Source organism: Scyliorhinus canicula, chromosome 14, assembly GCF_902713615.1.
Source record: "Scyliorhinus canicula chromosome 14, sScyCan1.1, whole genome shotgun sequence".
Classification (NCBI taxonomy): Eukaryota; Metazoa; Chordata; class Chondrichthyes; order Carcharhiniformes; family Scyliorhinidae; genus Scyliorhinus; species Scyliorhinus canicula.
The window spans coordinates 11,027,032-11,044,372 of record NC_052159.1 but is presented as its reverse complement, the minus strand read 5'-3'; the positions used below and the strand labels follow the sequence as shown (position 1 = coordinate 11,044,372).

General features: G+C 44.9%; 1 protein-coding gene across 3 annotated transcripts in view; it reads left to right on the top strand.

Annotated features, from left to right (window-relative positions):
- The window catches only part of pak1 (p21 protein (Cdc42/Rac)-activated kinase 1), a 219,584-nt gene that overhangs the window by 182,168 nt on the left and 20,075 nt on the right, over window positions 1–17,341 (top strand). For all 3 annotated transcript variants that reach the window (XM_038817721.1, XM_038817722.1, XM_038817723.1), the window contains exons 8-12: window positions 1,871–1,934; window positions 5,046–5,094; window positions 5,214–5,326; window positions 9,573–9,690; window positions 15,197–15,296. In XM_038817721.1, coding sequence (XP_038673649.1) covers window positions 1,871–1,934; window positions 5,046–5,094; window positions 5,214–5,326; window positions 9,573–9,690; window positions 15,197–15,296 — 444 coding nt within the window. The remainder of the gene's footprint in view (window positions 1–1,870; window positions 1,935–5,045; window positions 5,095–5,213; window positions 5,327–9,572; window positions 9,691–15,196; window positions 15,297–17,341) is intronic.

Below are 17,341 nucleotides of genomic sequence, written 5' to 3'. Positions count from 1 at the left end.
TTCATGATTGTTTTTTCTCAGCTGCCAATTCATGATTTAGCAGGTTCATTGATTGGTCTCGCTGTTTGCCTGGATGAGAATATAAATTCATTCTCTGAGAATGGGCATTGCTGGAGCAGCTGCCGTTTATTGCCCATCTGTAGTTTCCGGTCAGGAAAATGGTGTTGGGACCCCTTCTGGAACCACTGCAGTCCACGTGATATAGCGATTCCGTCAATATTGTTATATTAGAGAGTTGCATGATTCTGACCCAGTGATGAAGGAACAGTGATCAGTGTCCAAGTCAGGATGGTGTGATTTCAAGGGGAGTTTAGAGATAATGGTGTTCCCATGTACCTACTGCCTATATCCTTCCAATATTTGGGAGGCGCATCCAGGAAAGCCTGATGAGGCAGTGGTTGCTATGGGTCGCTCGTTCCACCATGTCCAAGTTTTTAATGGGATGACTACATATTGATGACCAAAAACTATGGCAGAATGTCTCCTTTTTGCCTCCACTCCTCCACAATGCAGAACACAGGCAAAATGGAACAACACTTTGTATTGGATCAGTTTACTAAATGGATTGAAAGTCAAAGCTAGGAACGTCCTGTTCTGGATAGATCAGTTACTCATTACTTAACCAATTCAATTACAATAATACGCAATGTGTGTTGTAAGTCCTTCTCTCTCCGTTCCTTAAAGTGCCTCACCATTGAAATACAAAAAAAGTTGAACCCTACAAGATTAGGTTGGAGAAGTTGGGGTTGTTTTCCTTCAAGCAAAGGAGGACGAGGGGAGATCTGCTCGGTTATGACAGTTTAAAAAAGGGAAAAGCTGTTGCCATTAGCCGATTGCTCTAGGATCGATTTAAGGGCACAGATTATAGGCTTTGGGAAAGAGGTACAGAGTGGGTGGATATGAGGAAGAACGTTTTTACGCAGTGAATGGTCAGTACCTGGAACCTGCTACCTCAGAGGGTGCTGGGAGTGGAAATGATCAATGATTTCAAAAGGAAATTGGACAGACGTTTGAGGTAAATAAATTTTCCCGCAATGGGGATAGAATGGGGGAAAGGGACTGGCTGGCTTTCTTCAAAGCGTTGACATTGACTTGGTGGGTTGAATGGCCTCCTTCTGGCCTTCCCCCTTCTAGTTGAAAGCCATGGTCAAAGGCAGGCATCACTATGTTGGTGCTTCTACAACCAGTGAAAGATGTTTCTAATGTTTTGAAGGTGTACGGTAGCATAGTGGTTTTGTAACTGAATTAGTAATCCAAGGCCACTATCCAGAGATACGTGTTGAAATCGCACCACGGTATCTTGGGCATTAGAATTTAATTGAATAATCCAGTAAATTCTAGAATAAGAAGCGAATATCAGTAAATGGGGTGTGTTGAAACTACCAGATTGTCGTAGAGACCCACCTGGTTCACTCATGCCCCGTAGAGAAGGAAATCAGTTGTTCTTACCCAGTCTTCCCTAACGTGTTTCCAGACCTTCAGCAATGTGTGTGACCCTTGAATTTGGACTGGCTTGCTGGAATAGTTAAGACCCGCTTCTACCTTCCTTAGGCCAGTTAGAATGGGTAATAACTGTTGGCTTAAGTGGGGATGCCAATATCCCATGAATTAATGAATAAGACAAAAATGTAGTCAAATATAGACACCATCTTTCTCTACTCATCTCTGGGCATCTCACCTCTTCTAAAGACCAAGTTTGTGTGTTTTTGGTTTAGCCTCCAATCCATGCCTTGCCAATAGTTTGGGCAGTAAACATGCTTCGTTTTGAAAAAGTATATTTTTATAATTATGTCCATTTTTAAAAAGTTGATCTTGTTGATAAATAATACAAGTTCATTAACCTTTAACACTCTTTCCCAATCTCTTTCAGGAAGTATAGTAACAGTGGGCGATCCGAAAAAGAAGTACTCAAGATTTGAGAAAATTGGACAGGGGTTAGTATAACATTGTATGTTTAATGTTGTGCAATCAGTAATTCATTGCATTTATGCCTGCCTGCCTGTAAATCACAGATTAGGAGCCTGCTGTCTGTAGTTCATGGCACCACAGTCTATTGTTTAACACATTGTATTACTACTTGCATCACACTGATGAAGATTGGTGAATTCAGTGAGCTCGCGCATTGAACCTTGTATGAGTATAACAATGAGCCATTGTGTTAATTTTTCTAAGGTATGGCAATGGTAGGGCAGCACGGTGGCCTAGTGGTTAGCACAACCGCCTCACGGCACTGAGGTCCCAGGTTCGAACCCGGCTCTGGGTCACTGTCCGTGTGGAGTTTGCACATTCTCCCCGTGTCAGCGTGGGTTTTGCCCCCACAACCCAAAAATGTGCAGGATAGGTGGATTGGCCACGCTAAATTGCCCCTTAATTGGAAAAAATAATTGGGTAATCTAAATTTTTTTAAAAAAGGTATGGCAATGGCGGAATTAAAAAAAATAAATTTAGAGTACCCAATAATTTTTTCCAATTAAGGGGCAATTTAGCGTGGCCGAACCGCCTATCCTACACATTTTTTGGGTTGTGGGGGTGAAACCCATGCAGACACGAGGAGAACGTGCAAACTCCACACGGACAGTGACCCAGGGTCCTCAGCGCCGTAGGCAGCAATGCTAATCACTGTGCCACCGTGCTACCCCGGCAGTGGCGGTATTGATTGGCCACTGAGACTTGTGAATGCTTCACAGAATGTTTGTGTCTGTTGCTATCTCCAGTTTCCAAGGCTTCTGAAATATTTTTTCTTTAAAATTACCTATTTGACCAAGTTTTCGGGCATCTGACCCAATGTGCTCTTTTTTAGAAATGTATTTGTTCACATGATGTGGGTATTGCTAGCAAGGCCAGCAAAAATTGCCCATCCCAAATTGCTGCTGAGAAGGTGGTGGTGAGCTGCCTTCTTGAACCTCTGCAATCCATGTGGTGTTGGTGCACCCACAGTGCTGTTAGGGACGGAGTTCCAGGATTTTAACCCAGCGACAGCGAAGAAACAATAACTGTAGATTCAAGTCAGGGTGACTTGGCTTGAAGGGGAGCGTTCCCACGCAGCTGCTGTCCCTGACCTTCTAGGTGGTAAACGTCATCGGTTTGAAAGGCACTGGGCAAAGGGGCCTCGGTTAATTGCGGCAATGCATTTTATAGATGGTACACCAGGCTGCCACTGTGCGTCATGGTGGAGGGAGTGAATGCTTAAGGGTGACAGTCAATTGGGCTGCTTTGTCCTGGATGATGTCAGGCTTTGAGTGTTGTTGGAGCTTCACTCATCCAGACAAGTGGAGAGTATTCCGTCAGACTCCTGACTTGTGCCTCGTCAGTGGTGGACAGGCTTTGGGGAATGGAAAGGTAAGTTACTCTCCACAGAATTTGCAGCCTCTGCCAAAGCCACAGTAGTTACATGGCCGGTCCAGTTCAGTGTCTGGTCAATGATTCTTGTTTGATGCAAAATTATACTTTATTCATAAAATATCTGAAAGCGACATTACAAAACATTTCAAAATGTCATAACATTTGTTGTGGGCCAGGGTTTAGAGAACCCCAAAGTGTATCATGGAGTCCACCTGACCCACAACTTTTACTAGATTGTGGTTATGGGGAGTACACGGCCCACTCTACAGGTGTGGCTCAGCAGAAATCGAAAAGTATTTTTTTAAGCTAAAACAATGTTTATTCTATGAACTCAAGTTAACCTTTTTAAACATCCAGTGAACATCTTGGCAACCATCAATTCAAATACAACCCCCAAAAAAATACAACACTAAGTAATCCTTACTTTCCTTTTAACATCCATAAGACATAAAAAAAACCTTTTAACAGAAGCACATCCGGTTTAAATTCACTACTGAGAACAGTTATCACTCTGAATTCACCAAATGATCAAGAGATAGTCTTTACATGGCAGAGAGAACAGCAGTACACCTTCTCTGGCTGGCTGCAGCTCCAACACTAAAATGAAACCAAAATAACACAGACACACCCAAGCTTTTCTCAAAGTGAAACTAAAAGTTGACAGACAGCCCAGCTCCACCCACACTCTGACACCACTGCAGTAACATGAGCAGACAAACATTTCTTAAAGTGACATTCTCCTGACACAAGACAGTGCAATGATATTCACATTTTCTCTGGAGATTAAGATACACTCAAGTGCTTCAGTTCTGTAATAAGAACATTACGGAAGTACAACTATGTTCAATCTACTGGGCGGCACAATGGTTAGTACTGCTGCCTAATAGCACCAGGAACCCGGGTTCAATTCCGACCTTGGGTGACTGTGTGGAGTCTGCACGTTCTCTCCATATCTGTGTGGGGTTCCTCCAGGTGCTCCGGTTTTCTCCCATAGTCCAAAGATGTGTAGGTTAGGTGGATTGGCTGTGCTAAAATTGGGCCTTACTCTCCAAAGATGTGCAGGTGGGGTTACAGGGATATGGCGGGGGTGTGAGTCTAGGTCATGGACCCTTTCAGAGGGTCGGTGCAGACTTGAAGGGCAGAATGGCCTCCTTCTGCAATGTAGGGATTCGATGGATACATACATCGGTCATGTTGCACTCTGAGGTGCTTCAGCACAGTTACATATGGTTAGGGTTAAGCACACCGTCCAAGGGGTTTTACACAGTTACCAGCCCCTCTTCCTACATTGACTGAAAGGCCTTACACAGTGGCCTTTCTTCATTGTGCCTCGGTGGCGCTGCCCCAAGTTTGAGCGTGTCCCTCAACACAACGTTCCTGGATCTTGCCTGTGGTAATCCCCAGGATGTTGATACTCAGAGATTCAGCGATGGTAATACCATTGAATATCATGGGGTAGAGATGATTAGAGTCTCTCTTGAAGATGGTTATTGCCCAACACTTGTATAGCAAGAATGTTATTTATGTGGCACGGTATCTTGCCGTGTTTTATAATGTTCCAGTGAAGTGCCTCGTGTGTTTTATTACACGAAAGGCTCTATACACTATAAGCTATTAATTAAGATGAGCTGCGTGCTACAGTGGTGAATGGTCCTTTCACTATGTTAAACATATGCTAATAGTTATTTGCTTTTCACCAACAGAGCTTCAGGCACAGTGTACACAGCTATTGATGTAGCCACGGGGCAAGAGGTGAGTTTGAGAAAACAAATTGCTATTGTAGAAAACCGTGAAGTAGCTTTGCTGAACCCCTACCAAAAATGACACAGGATTTTTTTTTCCTGATTGTCTTTTTAAATTGTTATTTTCAGGTTGCAATCAAGCAGATGAATTTACAACAACAACCCAAGAAAGAATTGATTATCAATGAAATTCTGGTCATGAGGGAAAATAAAAATCCCAATATTGTTAATTATTTAGACAGGTGAGTAGTTGCTATGAGCTGTCGTCCCACCATTACACCTGTCTGTGAGCACAAGCCTGGGCGAATGTATTGGCACCTGTACTATTTGTAATACTCGTGATGGGAGCAACACGTGAATTTATGCAGCACCCCTTGCTTTCATACGTTTTGTGGTATGATTTGTTGGTTTAAGTACTGCAGTGAAAAGTGTTCATGCATGCGTACATGCATGTGCGTGTATATGTGATTTACTGTAGTTGTAAGCAACTGACCATGGACGTTGTCCTATGATGGTATCTGATCTGACAACTTGAAACTGGCTGAGTGGTTTGTGTAAATCCAAGACTATGACAGATTCCCATGTCCAGTGTTGAGTACGCATTTATCCCCAATGTGAATGTTGTATTGTTCTGTGTAATTAGGTTACAATTGAAAATAATAGCCTTGGATCAAAATTATATTGTGTAGTCACCTGCCAGCAAGGGAGAATAAAATGGTCCAGTGTAGTAAAGTTTCCACGGGTTGTGCAGAAAAATGTGCACAAAAGAAATGAAAAACTCTTATGCCATCAGACAAGCTTGAGCTTGTTCTCTGACAGCATCTCCGTTCCTCTGCTTGTTAGTAGAGTTATTCATGAAGGCTTCGCCTTCCCAACCTTGCCCCGCGCCCGAGGTGTTGTGATCCTCGGGTTAAATCACCACCGGTCAGCTCTCCCCTTCAAAGGGGAAAACAGCCTGTGGTCATCTGGGACCAAGGCGGCTTTATCTTTACCTTTGGGGCAGCACAATAGCATAGTGGTTAGCACTATGGCTTCACAGCGCCAGGTTCCAGGTTTGATTCCCGCTTGGGTCACTTACTGTGCGGAGTCTGCACGCTCTCCCCGTGTCTGTGTGGGTTTCCTCCGGGCGCTCCGGTTTCCTCCCACAGTCCAAAGATGTGCAGGTTAGGTGAATTGGCCATGCTAAATTGCACTTGGGTTAGATGGGGTACCTGGGTTACGGGGATAGGCTGGAGGTGTAGGCTTGAGTGGGGTGCGCTTTCCAAGAGCCGGTGCAGACTCGATGGGCCGAATGGCCTCATGCACTGTAAATTCTATGATCACCGCTTCTGAGCCTCATCATCCTGACATGGGATATATGGCTGTTTCCTCCCATGAATATCCTGTATTTAACAATATTAGATGGAAATATAGGACGCAATTTGACAGAAAAGAAGGAGTCCCGTTTTGGGCGCAAATAGCTGGTTGTTTCTCGGTGTCTGCAGCGCCAAGAAGGACCGCTCTATTGGGCAGCACAGTAGCATTGTGGATAGCACAATTGTTTCACAGAACCAGGGTCCCAGGTTCGATTCCGGCTTGGGTCACTGTCTGTGCGGAGTCTGCACATCCTCCCCGTGTGTGCATGGGTTTCCTCCGGGTGCTCCGGTTTCCTCCCACAGTCCAAAGATGTGCAGGTTAGGTGGTTTGGCCATGATAAATTGCCCTTAGTGTCCAAAATTGCCCTTGCTGTTGGGTAGGGTTACTGGGTTATGGGGATAGAATGGAGCTGTTGACCTTGGGTAGGGTGCTCTTTCCAAGAGCCAATGCAGACTTGATGGGCCGAATGGCCTCCCTCTGCACTGTAAATTCTATGTGAAAATTACCTAGTAGTCAAATTTTTTTAAATGATGACATTGTCGAGTTTGTGCGCACGCATCCATGTAGTTGACAGTAAAATTATGCTAAAGGGTTGTTTTAAATCAACATTATATGTTGCACTATGTGTCATTTTATGTCAAAATAGATACTGAAACCCAAAGTAAATGTGCAAGTCAAAGAAGCTCCATTTTCCTGTAACTACTCATTAGTTAAAGTAAAGAGAGCCCATCCCAAACCACCCCTTCATCAAAGAAAGATTATGGGGGATGACTATCCTGTAATCACCCCTTGATCAACGAACAGCCATCCCATAGTGTCATAGAATCCTTATAGTGCAGAAAGAGACCAGTCAGCGCATTGCGTCTGTACCAACCCTCCCAAACAGCACCCAACCTGCACATCTTTGGACACTAAGGTGCAATTTAGCATGGCTAATCCATTGAACCTGCACGTCTTTGAACTGTGGGAGGAAACCGGAGCACCCGGAGGAAACTGAGAATATGCAAACTCCACGCAGACAGTTACCCAAGGTCGGAAACAAACCCGGGTTCCTGGTGCTGTGAGGCAGCAGTAACCACCCTTAATCCAAAAGATGCTGTGCCCATCTCTTCTATAGCCAACAGTCTGCACCTTGTGAATAGGGTAGCATTTCCACTGAGCATCAGTACCGGTTTAGTCGCTGGGTAGACTGATGCCCTTTTGCCCTGGCTAAACAGCACTGGCGTGCAGTCAGTATCAAATTTGAACTAAATGTCAATTCTTTCAAGTAAAAATCCTTTACACCACAATGGGATATCTGAATGAAAGGGTGCAATAATCAAGTGGTTCTATTTCTCAACTCGTAATCCAGAAGTTTGGACCAATAATCCAGAAAATGCAAGTTCAAATTCCATCATAGCAGCTTTAGAATTGTAATTAAGTTTTTAACCCAACCTGAAAATAAATAGTGGTAAAATTGGTCCACAAAGCTGTCAGATTGTTGTATAAAACCCATCTGATTCACAAATGTACTTTAGGGAAGGAAGCTTGCCATCCTTGTCCAGTCTTGCCTATGTTTTATTTGAGTCGCATGCCAGTATAATTGAATCTTGACTGTGCGCACGCTGTCAAGTGCCTAGCAAGCCACTCAGTTGTTGAAAATGGGCAATAAATCTCTTGATGCATGCCCACATTTTGAGAAATAATAGAAGTCTGTAGTTTTGCACTTTTCGTCGAGGTAACAGGAGTGTGAGAAGAGGAGGCCATTGCCTGATCCACTCAGCAATTCAAATATTGATGCACTTTAATATTCTAATAATGAAGGGAATGTTTGCATGGATATGCCCAATACTACAGACAGGGGAGGGAGTGCAGCATGGCTCCATTGCCGATCTGTGTATTGGAAGTGCCAAATGCAAGTGCCATTTCCTTGTGAGAATTCTAAGAGGGGTTGAAATGTGAGGGAGTGTGGCCAGTTGGCCGACTGCATGGATTCATTGGCAGTAACCTATAAACATGTGTGGGTATCTTGGCTGCAGGCATTAAGTGGCAAAAACAGGTTTGAGGGGTAAAAAGTGAAAATTAGTTTAAAACCCTTTGCAATATAATGGTCTCAAAATCTCTAATAGCATCAGACCTTTGGTGGTCATAGTGAGTTGCTGACAGAAAAACAGAACATGTTGGAAACACCACAAGTGATTCCCATAGCATCTGTGCAGAGAGAAACAGAGTTGACATTTAAGGTCGGTGAGCTTTCACCAGAACTAACAAACAGAGCAAGGAAAAAGTGGGGGACAGAAAAATAACTGAAGTGAGAGGTCTGTGATTGGGTGGAAGGCAGAAGTGATTAAATGGTAAATGTGATTGTGCAAGAAGGAGGTCTTGTGGCACGATGAGGAACGTCCTGAGCTCAGGGTTCAAGTTCCATTTCAGGACTTGATGGCCAAGGAAAGTGCGTGAATAACGTGGCCAAACAGGTTGATCATCAGCCTGTAAATCCTTCCCATACACCTGAAGGCAGGAGGAAAGTCCGGGAGAGTTTCCTGGTCAGTCATTGTGCAGAAGGCAATGTCAAACCACTGCAGTACTTTGCGAAGCATAATCATGGGCCGATCTAATGGAAGCTCATGGTGCCTGGTACCTGAAGGAGGAGGGGAATAGTGCTATATAAAAGGAGATGATAACGGGACCAATGTTGCTATATTTGCTTAAAAGCTGATCATCTCTAACAACCTTCAGTTCTGGGCGGCATGGTGGTGTAGTGGTTAGCATTGCTGCCTACGACACTGCGGACCCAGGGTCGATCCCGGCCCTGGGTCACTGTGTGTGTGTGTGGAGTTCACACATTCTCCTTGTGTCTGCGTGGGTTTCACCCCCACAACCCAAAGATGTGCAGGTTAGGTGGATTGGCCACACTAAATTGCCCCTTAATTGAAAAAATTATAATTGGGTACTCTAAATTTATAAAATAAAAACATCCTTCAGTTCTGATAAAAGGTCGTCAACTTGAAATGTTAACTATCACTTTTCAGATGCTGCCAGACCCTGTTGAATGATTCCAACATGGTGTGCTTCTCTTTGCATCTTTATCAATAAAATGGCTATGTATTCATACAAATTTTGGGCCATTCACTTAGTTTTTCTTCCTGCTAGTTACCTCGTAGGGGATGAATTATGGGTGGTTATGGAGTACCTGGCAGGAGGTTCACTGACTGACGTCGTCACGGAAACATGTATGGATGAAGGACAGATAGCAGCTGTGTGTAGAGAGGTGAGTCTTTCAGGCGGACATGAAAGGATCTGCATTTATGTGGCACCTTTCCTGTCCTCGGGATGTCCCAAAGCGCTTCACGGCCATCGTTGTACTTTTAAAATATTGTCGTCATTATAATCTTCTGGAAATGGGAGGGGAGAACCAAGTATAAGACAATCTTAATCACAGAACCTAGTAGAACAGATGAGGCTGCTCATCCCATTCTGCCTGCCCCAATGTCTGAGCTTGGCACATAACCCAGTCGTAAACATGTTGCTGTTTCCAAATGCTTGGGGATGAAAATATCCTGGAGGGACGAGGGTTAAATTTAGAGGCACTTTCCCCTTGCAGGGCACCTGCCAGATCTTGCACGCATCAATGCTGGTGAACCCAACAGTTTGATCAACCGGAGCAAGAGCCCCTCTCCCCTCAGCTGATCTACATACCTGAAATGGAGTAGCTTTCACTAGGCTCAGCTCTGCCATGCCCCGTCCGTCCCCACCTCTATTCCGGAGAGCCTCGGAAGGGGGGGGGGGGGGGGGGGGGGGGCAAACGAAACTGTAAATAGACAGCTGTAAATATGTGCTCCCGCCATACAGGGGCTTGTAACAGATGTAGGATGACTAAAGGGGGGCCACGGCCACAGGGCGAGGGAAGACAATTGCCTGTAAATGTATGTGCTGATTTCTGTTTGCCTTTTTTAATTTTCCTTTTTGGCGCGGTTTTGTAAAGTGTAACTTACAAATTGTGAAATACAAGATGTGAAACCCCAATGAAAACACTAAAAAAAAAAGATGTGAACAAGAAAGATTTCCGAGGCCATTTAGAAAGAGCAGGGCGATTGCAACCAATTTCTTCAAATAGCCTGTATTGACATGATGGGCTGAATGGCCTCCTTCTGAGCTCCTATGATTCTGACCTGAATGAATGATCGCAATTATTATTACAGTTCACTACTTTTGTCAACTTCAACATCAGCCTGCTATTTAAAGTTAGTCTTATGTTTACAAGAATGGTTAAAATTAATACTGGAAGACCTTTTGCCTATTGTCGCTGCCACAATGGTGGTTAGATTTCATAGAACATACAGTGCAGAAGGATGCCATTCGGCCCATCACGTCTGCACCGACCCACTTAAGCCCTTACTTCCACCCTATCCCCGTAAACCAATAGCCCCTCCTAACCTTTTTGGACACCAAGGGCAATTTAGCATGGCCAATCACCTAACCTGCACGTCTTTGGACTGTGGGGGGAAACCGGAGCACCCGTAGGAAACCCACGCAGACACGGGGAGAACGTGCAGACTCCGCACAGACAGTGACCCAGAAGGGGATCAAACCTGGGACCCTGGCTAACCACTGTGCTACCGTGCTGCCCCAAAGGTGAACGGTCTTGGGAGAATATGCATAAGGGAACAATTGAGATTTTGCTTTTAGTAGACAGTAGCTTGCTGAGTGACCTGGAGCTGCTTTTCATTGACAACTTAAGCTTTAAGGAGCAGCTAACAGTGAGATGAGCTGTGTCAGTTCCCTGGCTGAGTGCCCAGCTAGGAATTCCGGGCACTGGCATTTACTCTAGTATAAAGGATAGAGTCCTCGCAGTAAGACCTGAAGATAATGCAGATCTCTTCATATAAAGAAAACCTGAATTGCATCCCCTTTTTCCTTTTCCTTCAGTAAACTGGGCCCAGTGTTGACAAATCGCTTAGGACCCAGATGAGGAAACATTTCTTCATGCAAGAGGTTATGAGTGTTTGCAATTCCCTACCTCCGAGGATTGTGGCTGTACCATCGTTCAGTATATTCATAGACTGAGCTAGACAGACTTTTGGGGTCAGTGATTTTGAAAGGAAATTGAGTGAGCACGTGAGGGAAATAAGCTTGCAGGGCTGTGGGGATAGAGCAGGAGAATGGGGCTGACAGGATTGGTCTACAGAAAGCTGGCATGGACTTGATGGACTGAGTGGCCTCATCCTGTGCAGTAATGACTGTATGAACTTGTATCTGTCCAATTCAGATACTTCAACCAGCTCTTTAATTAAAGTTTACCAAGGTGTCTTTATTTATGAGTAGAACAAAGTAGGACACAGATATAATGCAACGCACTTAGTTAACCCATAAATTACCCACTATACGTACAAGAAACACCCAGGATTTGACTATACTTCCCTCAAAGGTGATTTGGGAAGCTTCAGATCCGATCCCTGTGTCCCTCTGATTCATCTTTGTAAAGGTGATTCTTGCTGGCTGTTCCTTGCGTGCTTCCTTCCTTCTGGTCTGGTCAAGGTCACCTCACACTCCAAGCTTCGAGTCTTTTGCCTTGAGTCTTTTGCCTCGAGTCTTAACTTTCAGTCCTTTCTCCCTAGATGTCTGGAATACCTATTTTTTTTATCCCCCTGTTGCCACCCACTACCTTTCTCCACCTGCCCTTGGCCTTTGGCCAATGGGGTCTCAGGAGGCAGGGTCTCAGTGCCCAATGATCTGGTTGATGACCTGCTGACAGGACACCTGAGCCCGCCCTGGGAGGAGCGATGATTGCTTGATGGGTTATCGGGAATACTGTGGACAATAGACCAACGCATCCTAAGTAGGTGCCACTATCACTTGATGGGAGAACAGGAACTGTGGACAATAGGCCAGTGAATCTCAAGTAGCAATGATAATTACTTGATGGGCTTTTCAGGGGCTGCTTTAGACCGGCCCCGGCGGCTTGTCTGAGTTCTGTATATTCAGGTTCTGCAGACTGTGGTTTTTAAAGTGCCCAATTCTTTAAGATATCCAATTTAATCGGCCTTAAAACTAGGCCCTGATTATTATTTTTTTAAAATAATTTTTATTGAAAAATTTTGATTTTATACAACATTGACGCACCTTAGTAAAATACCGAAAATAACAATAATATTAACAATCATATACATTCGCCCCATCCCCATGAACAACCCAGCATTTTAACAACAACGCAAATTAAGCCAGGAAGTCCAGAAAAGGCCGCCATCGTTTATAGAACCCTTGTATTGATCCTCTTAGGGCAAATTTGACCTTTTCCAATTTTATAAATCCCGCCATGTCACTGATCCAGGTCTCCACGCTTGGGGGCCTTGCATCCTTCCATTGTAACAGAATCCTTCGACGGGCTACTAGGGACGCAAAGGCCAGAACACCGGCCTCTTTCGCCTCCTGCACTCCCGGCTCTACCCCACCCTGGTTTGACCCTGGATCCAACCACCCTCGACACCGTCCCCGCCACCCCCTTCCAGAATTCTTCCAGTGCTGGGCATGCCCAGAACATATGGGCATGGTTCGCTGGACTCCCCGAACATCTGGTGCACCTGTCCTCACCCCCAAAGAACCTACTCATCCTAGTCCCGGACATGTGGGCCCGGTGCAGCACCTTAAATTGGATGAGACTAAGCCTCGCACATGAGGCTTATGCCTCTCTCCAAGGCATCTGCCCAAGTCCTGTCCTCTATCTGCTCCCCGAGTTCCTCCTCCCATTTAGCCTTCAGCTCCTCCACTGCGACTCCTCCACCTCCTGCATTACCTTTATAGATGTCAGACACCTTCCCCTCTCCGACCCACACCCCCGAAAGCACTCTGTCCATCGTCCCCCATGAGGGCAGCAGAGCTAGGCCCTGATTATTAATACAAACTGGTTGAATGGGGCACAGGTTCGAGGGGTTGAATGTTACTTCTTTTCCTATGTCCCAAAACAAATCTGGGAGAGGTGGAAATGGAGCTGAGTAGATATGTTGAGTAAGAGCTAGCAGCCTAAGTGTGGCAAACAGCCTGGACATCTACTTATTTTGTAAAGACTAATTTCACTGCTCCCTCCACAACCCCCTCAACAAATTATAAATTTCTTACAATGTATATCTGATTTTAAAATATATTTATCTCCGTTTTTCTATCTATGTTCTGATAGTTTCAATGAACACATAACTTCATTCATTCAGCACACTCAGCATAATGCTGAGGAACTGTTAGAGTTCATCAATTTCAATTTGTGAAAGTTGGCAAATAAACTGCCATCTGTCATCACGCTGTAAAATGAGAAGGAATTTTTAAAAATAAAAACAGCACTGAAATAACTGGGCAGCTCTGCCAACAAGTAATTCATCGAGACCAAACTATCTGTAAATAGAAGCCTTGTAGTATGTGTGAGAACATTCAGCCTGACCTCAGCACAGATGCTGGGTATGTTTTTTAAATAAATTTAGAGTACCCAATTATTTTTTTTCCAATTAAGGGGCAATTTAGCATGGCCAATCCACCTAGCCTGCATATCTTTGGGTTGTGGGGGTGAAACCCATGCAGACGCGGGAAGAATGTGCAAACTCCACACAGACAGTGACCCAGGGCCGGGATTGGAACCCGGGTCCTCAGCGCCGCAGTCCCGGTGCTATGATGCCGGCTATGTTGCCATATACAAGAAGGAGCTACTCGAGTTGAAGAGAAATGGAGATTGAGCATTGAAGGATGGTCAACAATGGAATTGAATAACTCACTGTCTCTGGATTATCCAGAAAGCTGCTTTAGAAACTTGAAATAATTGATGTAGTCATAGAGTTTTACAGCACAGAATGGGGCCCTTCGGCCCATCGTATCTGTGCTGGCCATCAAGCGTCTATCTATTCTAATCCCATTTTCCAGCACTTGGCCCGTAGGCTTGTGTGCCCTGGTGTTTCAAGTGCTCATGTAAATGCTTTTTCTGTGAGGGTTCCTGCCTTAACCACCCATTCAGGCAGCAAGTTCCAGATTCCCACCACCCTCCTGGGCCCTGTCGGGTTTTGATGGTCTCAACTTGGATGTGACGTTTTTTTGGGAAAGGGGAGGCCGTTGCTGCTGCCTAGCCCCTTCCTTCTCCATTCCACTGCCATCTTCGGGCTGGTTTAGCACACTGGGCTGAATCGCTGGCTTGCCATGCAGAACAAGGCCAACATCGCGGGTTCAATTTCCCGTACCAGCCTCCCCGAACAGGCGCCGGAATGTGGCGACTCGGGGCTTTTCGCAGTAACTTCATTGAAGCCTACTTGTGACAATAAGCGATTATTATTATTATTATCTTTGTCTCTCGCTGTCCCACCGACTTTCTTTCTTATCTTAAAAAATGAGTTACTCTGGATTGTGTTTTGTTTATCTGCAAATTGTGGTGATATAACCACTGTAGATATGTGTACTTGCAGTAGGGGGATGTATGGCTGAACCTGTAATACAGGTTCCTCCGGTAAGCCCCTGCCGGCTAGCTCCGCCCACAAGGAGCTTGTGTATAAATATGTGTGTGAGTCACTGAGATCCTATTCTACAGCTGCCGCCGGAAGAATAGCATCACACAGCAATAAAGCCTCGATTGTACATATCTCGAGTCTTTGTGTGCAATTGTTAGTGCCACACAATTGGAAAAAGTGAAAATAAACAAAAATATTGGGGTTTAGGCGCAGTATCCTATCCACTGTTGCTGTCTGGTCTGGGATCGTTAAATGGGCCTGTTCTTTTTACAGTGGTTTCTCTCTTTTTGTTTTTTCTAGTGTTTACAAGCACTGGAGTTCCTACATTCAAACCAGGTCATTCACAGGGACATAAAGAGTGACAATATCCTGCTGGGAATGGATGGTTCCGTCAAGCTAAGTATGCATTTAAATTCTCAAAGCTTTTTTTAAATTTGATTTTTATTGTCACATGTACTGAACTACAGTGAAAAGTATTTTTCTGCGGCCAAGGAAATGTACACACTACGTTGACAAAAAAGAATAGTTGATCGTTACAGTGAATGCAAAAAAGTACACAGTACATCGAAAAGGGCCAAACGTAGCAAATACGACATGAGCAAGAGCAGCATAGGGCGTCGTGAATAGTGTCTTACAGGGAACAGATCAATCCGAGGGAGAGTCATTGAGGAGTATAGTAGCTGTGGGGAAGAAGCTGTTCCTATGTCTGGATGTGCGGGTCTTCAGACCTTTGTATCTTCTGCCTGATGGAAGGGTGTGGAAGAGGGCAAAGCCTGGGTGCGAGGGGGTCTCTGATAATGCTGTCTGCCTTCCTGAGGCAGCGGGAGGTGTGGAGAGAATCAATGCAAGGGTGGCAAGCTTGTGTGATGCATTGAGTTCACCACATTCTGTAGTTTCTTGCAATTTTGAGCCTTGCAGTTGCCATACCAAGCTGTGATGCAGCCGGATCGGATGCTCTCTATCGCACGTCTGTAGACGTTTGTGAGAGTCGATGCAGACATGTCGAATTTCTTTAGCTTCCGTAGGAAGTAGAGACGTTGGGCTTTTTTAACTGTTGCATCAAACGTGAGTGGATCTGTTGTTGATGGTGACCCATTGGAACCTAAAGCTATCGACCATCTCCACTTCGGAGCCATTGATATAGACGAGGGGGGGTGGGAGGGGTCATGCTATGCTTCCTGAAGTCGATGATCAGTTGCTTGGTTTTGTTGACAAAGCCCAAGCCAGGTAACTGCAAAGGTGTTTTTGCTCCATTGTAACAGTTGAAATGTCTCACTGTGAACAGAGGCCTGGAGATCAGTTTGTGTTTAGAAGACAGAATTTATCCAATGTTTGGATCTGTTAAAATTCTTTTAACACAGGATAGTTGCTGAGTGTCTGTTTCAACTATGGCTGGAGAGTCTAAAACTAGGGGGGTCATAGTCTCAGCATAAGGGGTCAGTCATTTAGGACTGAAATGAGGAAAAACCTTTGGAAGTTCCTACCCCAAAGAGGCTGTGGGTGCTCAGTTGTTATGTACCGATCAAGGCTGAGATTGATAGATTTTTGGGCACTAAAGCCAATTGGGCAGGAAAGTGGAGGATCAGCCGTGTCTTAATAAATGGCAGAGCAGGCTCGAGGGGTTACGTGGCCAGCTTCTGCTACTGTTTCTAATGCTCTTATGTATTACATGAAGAAAAAAATATATATATATATTAGACAAAAGCTACAACATTGCCCTAAGGAGGGGGGGATGATGTTTTCACCAGGAGCGGGCATAAAAAGTTTCACATTTACCTCCACTCTCTTGGTGAAGAGACTGGTCTTTCTAACACCACCCAAGGTCACACTTGCAGTGAATCCATGCCTTCCACTGTGCTGCATTGACTGCCCGACTCGATGACAATAGTACAGAAGTTAGATCCTGCTAATTCTCAGTAAGGTAAATTACTCGGTGAATGAGACTTCAGAATTCTCCCTCCCTCCCTTCTAGAGAAGCACTGATTTCCTGCATTTTGGTGCAGTCGTTATATCACTGGACAGTAAATTGAACCTGGGTCCCTGACGCTATGATGCAACAGTGCTAACTACTGCTATCAGCACAGGTGACCATGAGCCAGCAAATTAGCATTTGAAAACCCAACTGGTTTAACTAATGCCCTTTTGTGGAAGAAACGCTGCCACGCTTGATCCCACCAAGTCCCCACCAAGCTGGGTAACCCCACTCTCTTGGTGACCTAGGAATTCATTCAATTGTTTTAAAACTGCTACCAGCATTTTGGGGGCACCTTCATCACAAGAACTGCAGAGCTTCAGGGAGTTCCACCACTGCCCATGGGAAGCTAGGGGTGCCAGAAATGTGCGCGTGAATTAGAAATGTCTTTGAAGTTACAAGAATAAGTAAACACTCTTGTTTGTGAACACTTTAAGCTCTCGTTCAGTAAGCTTCTGCACGCCCCCTCCATT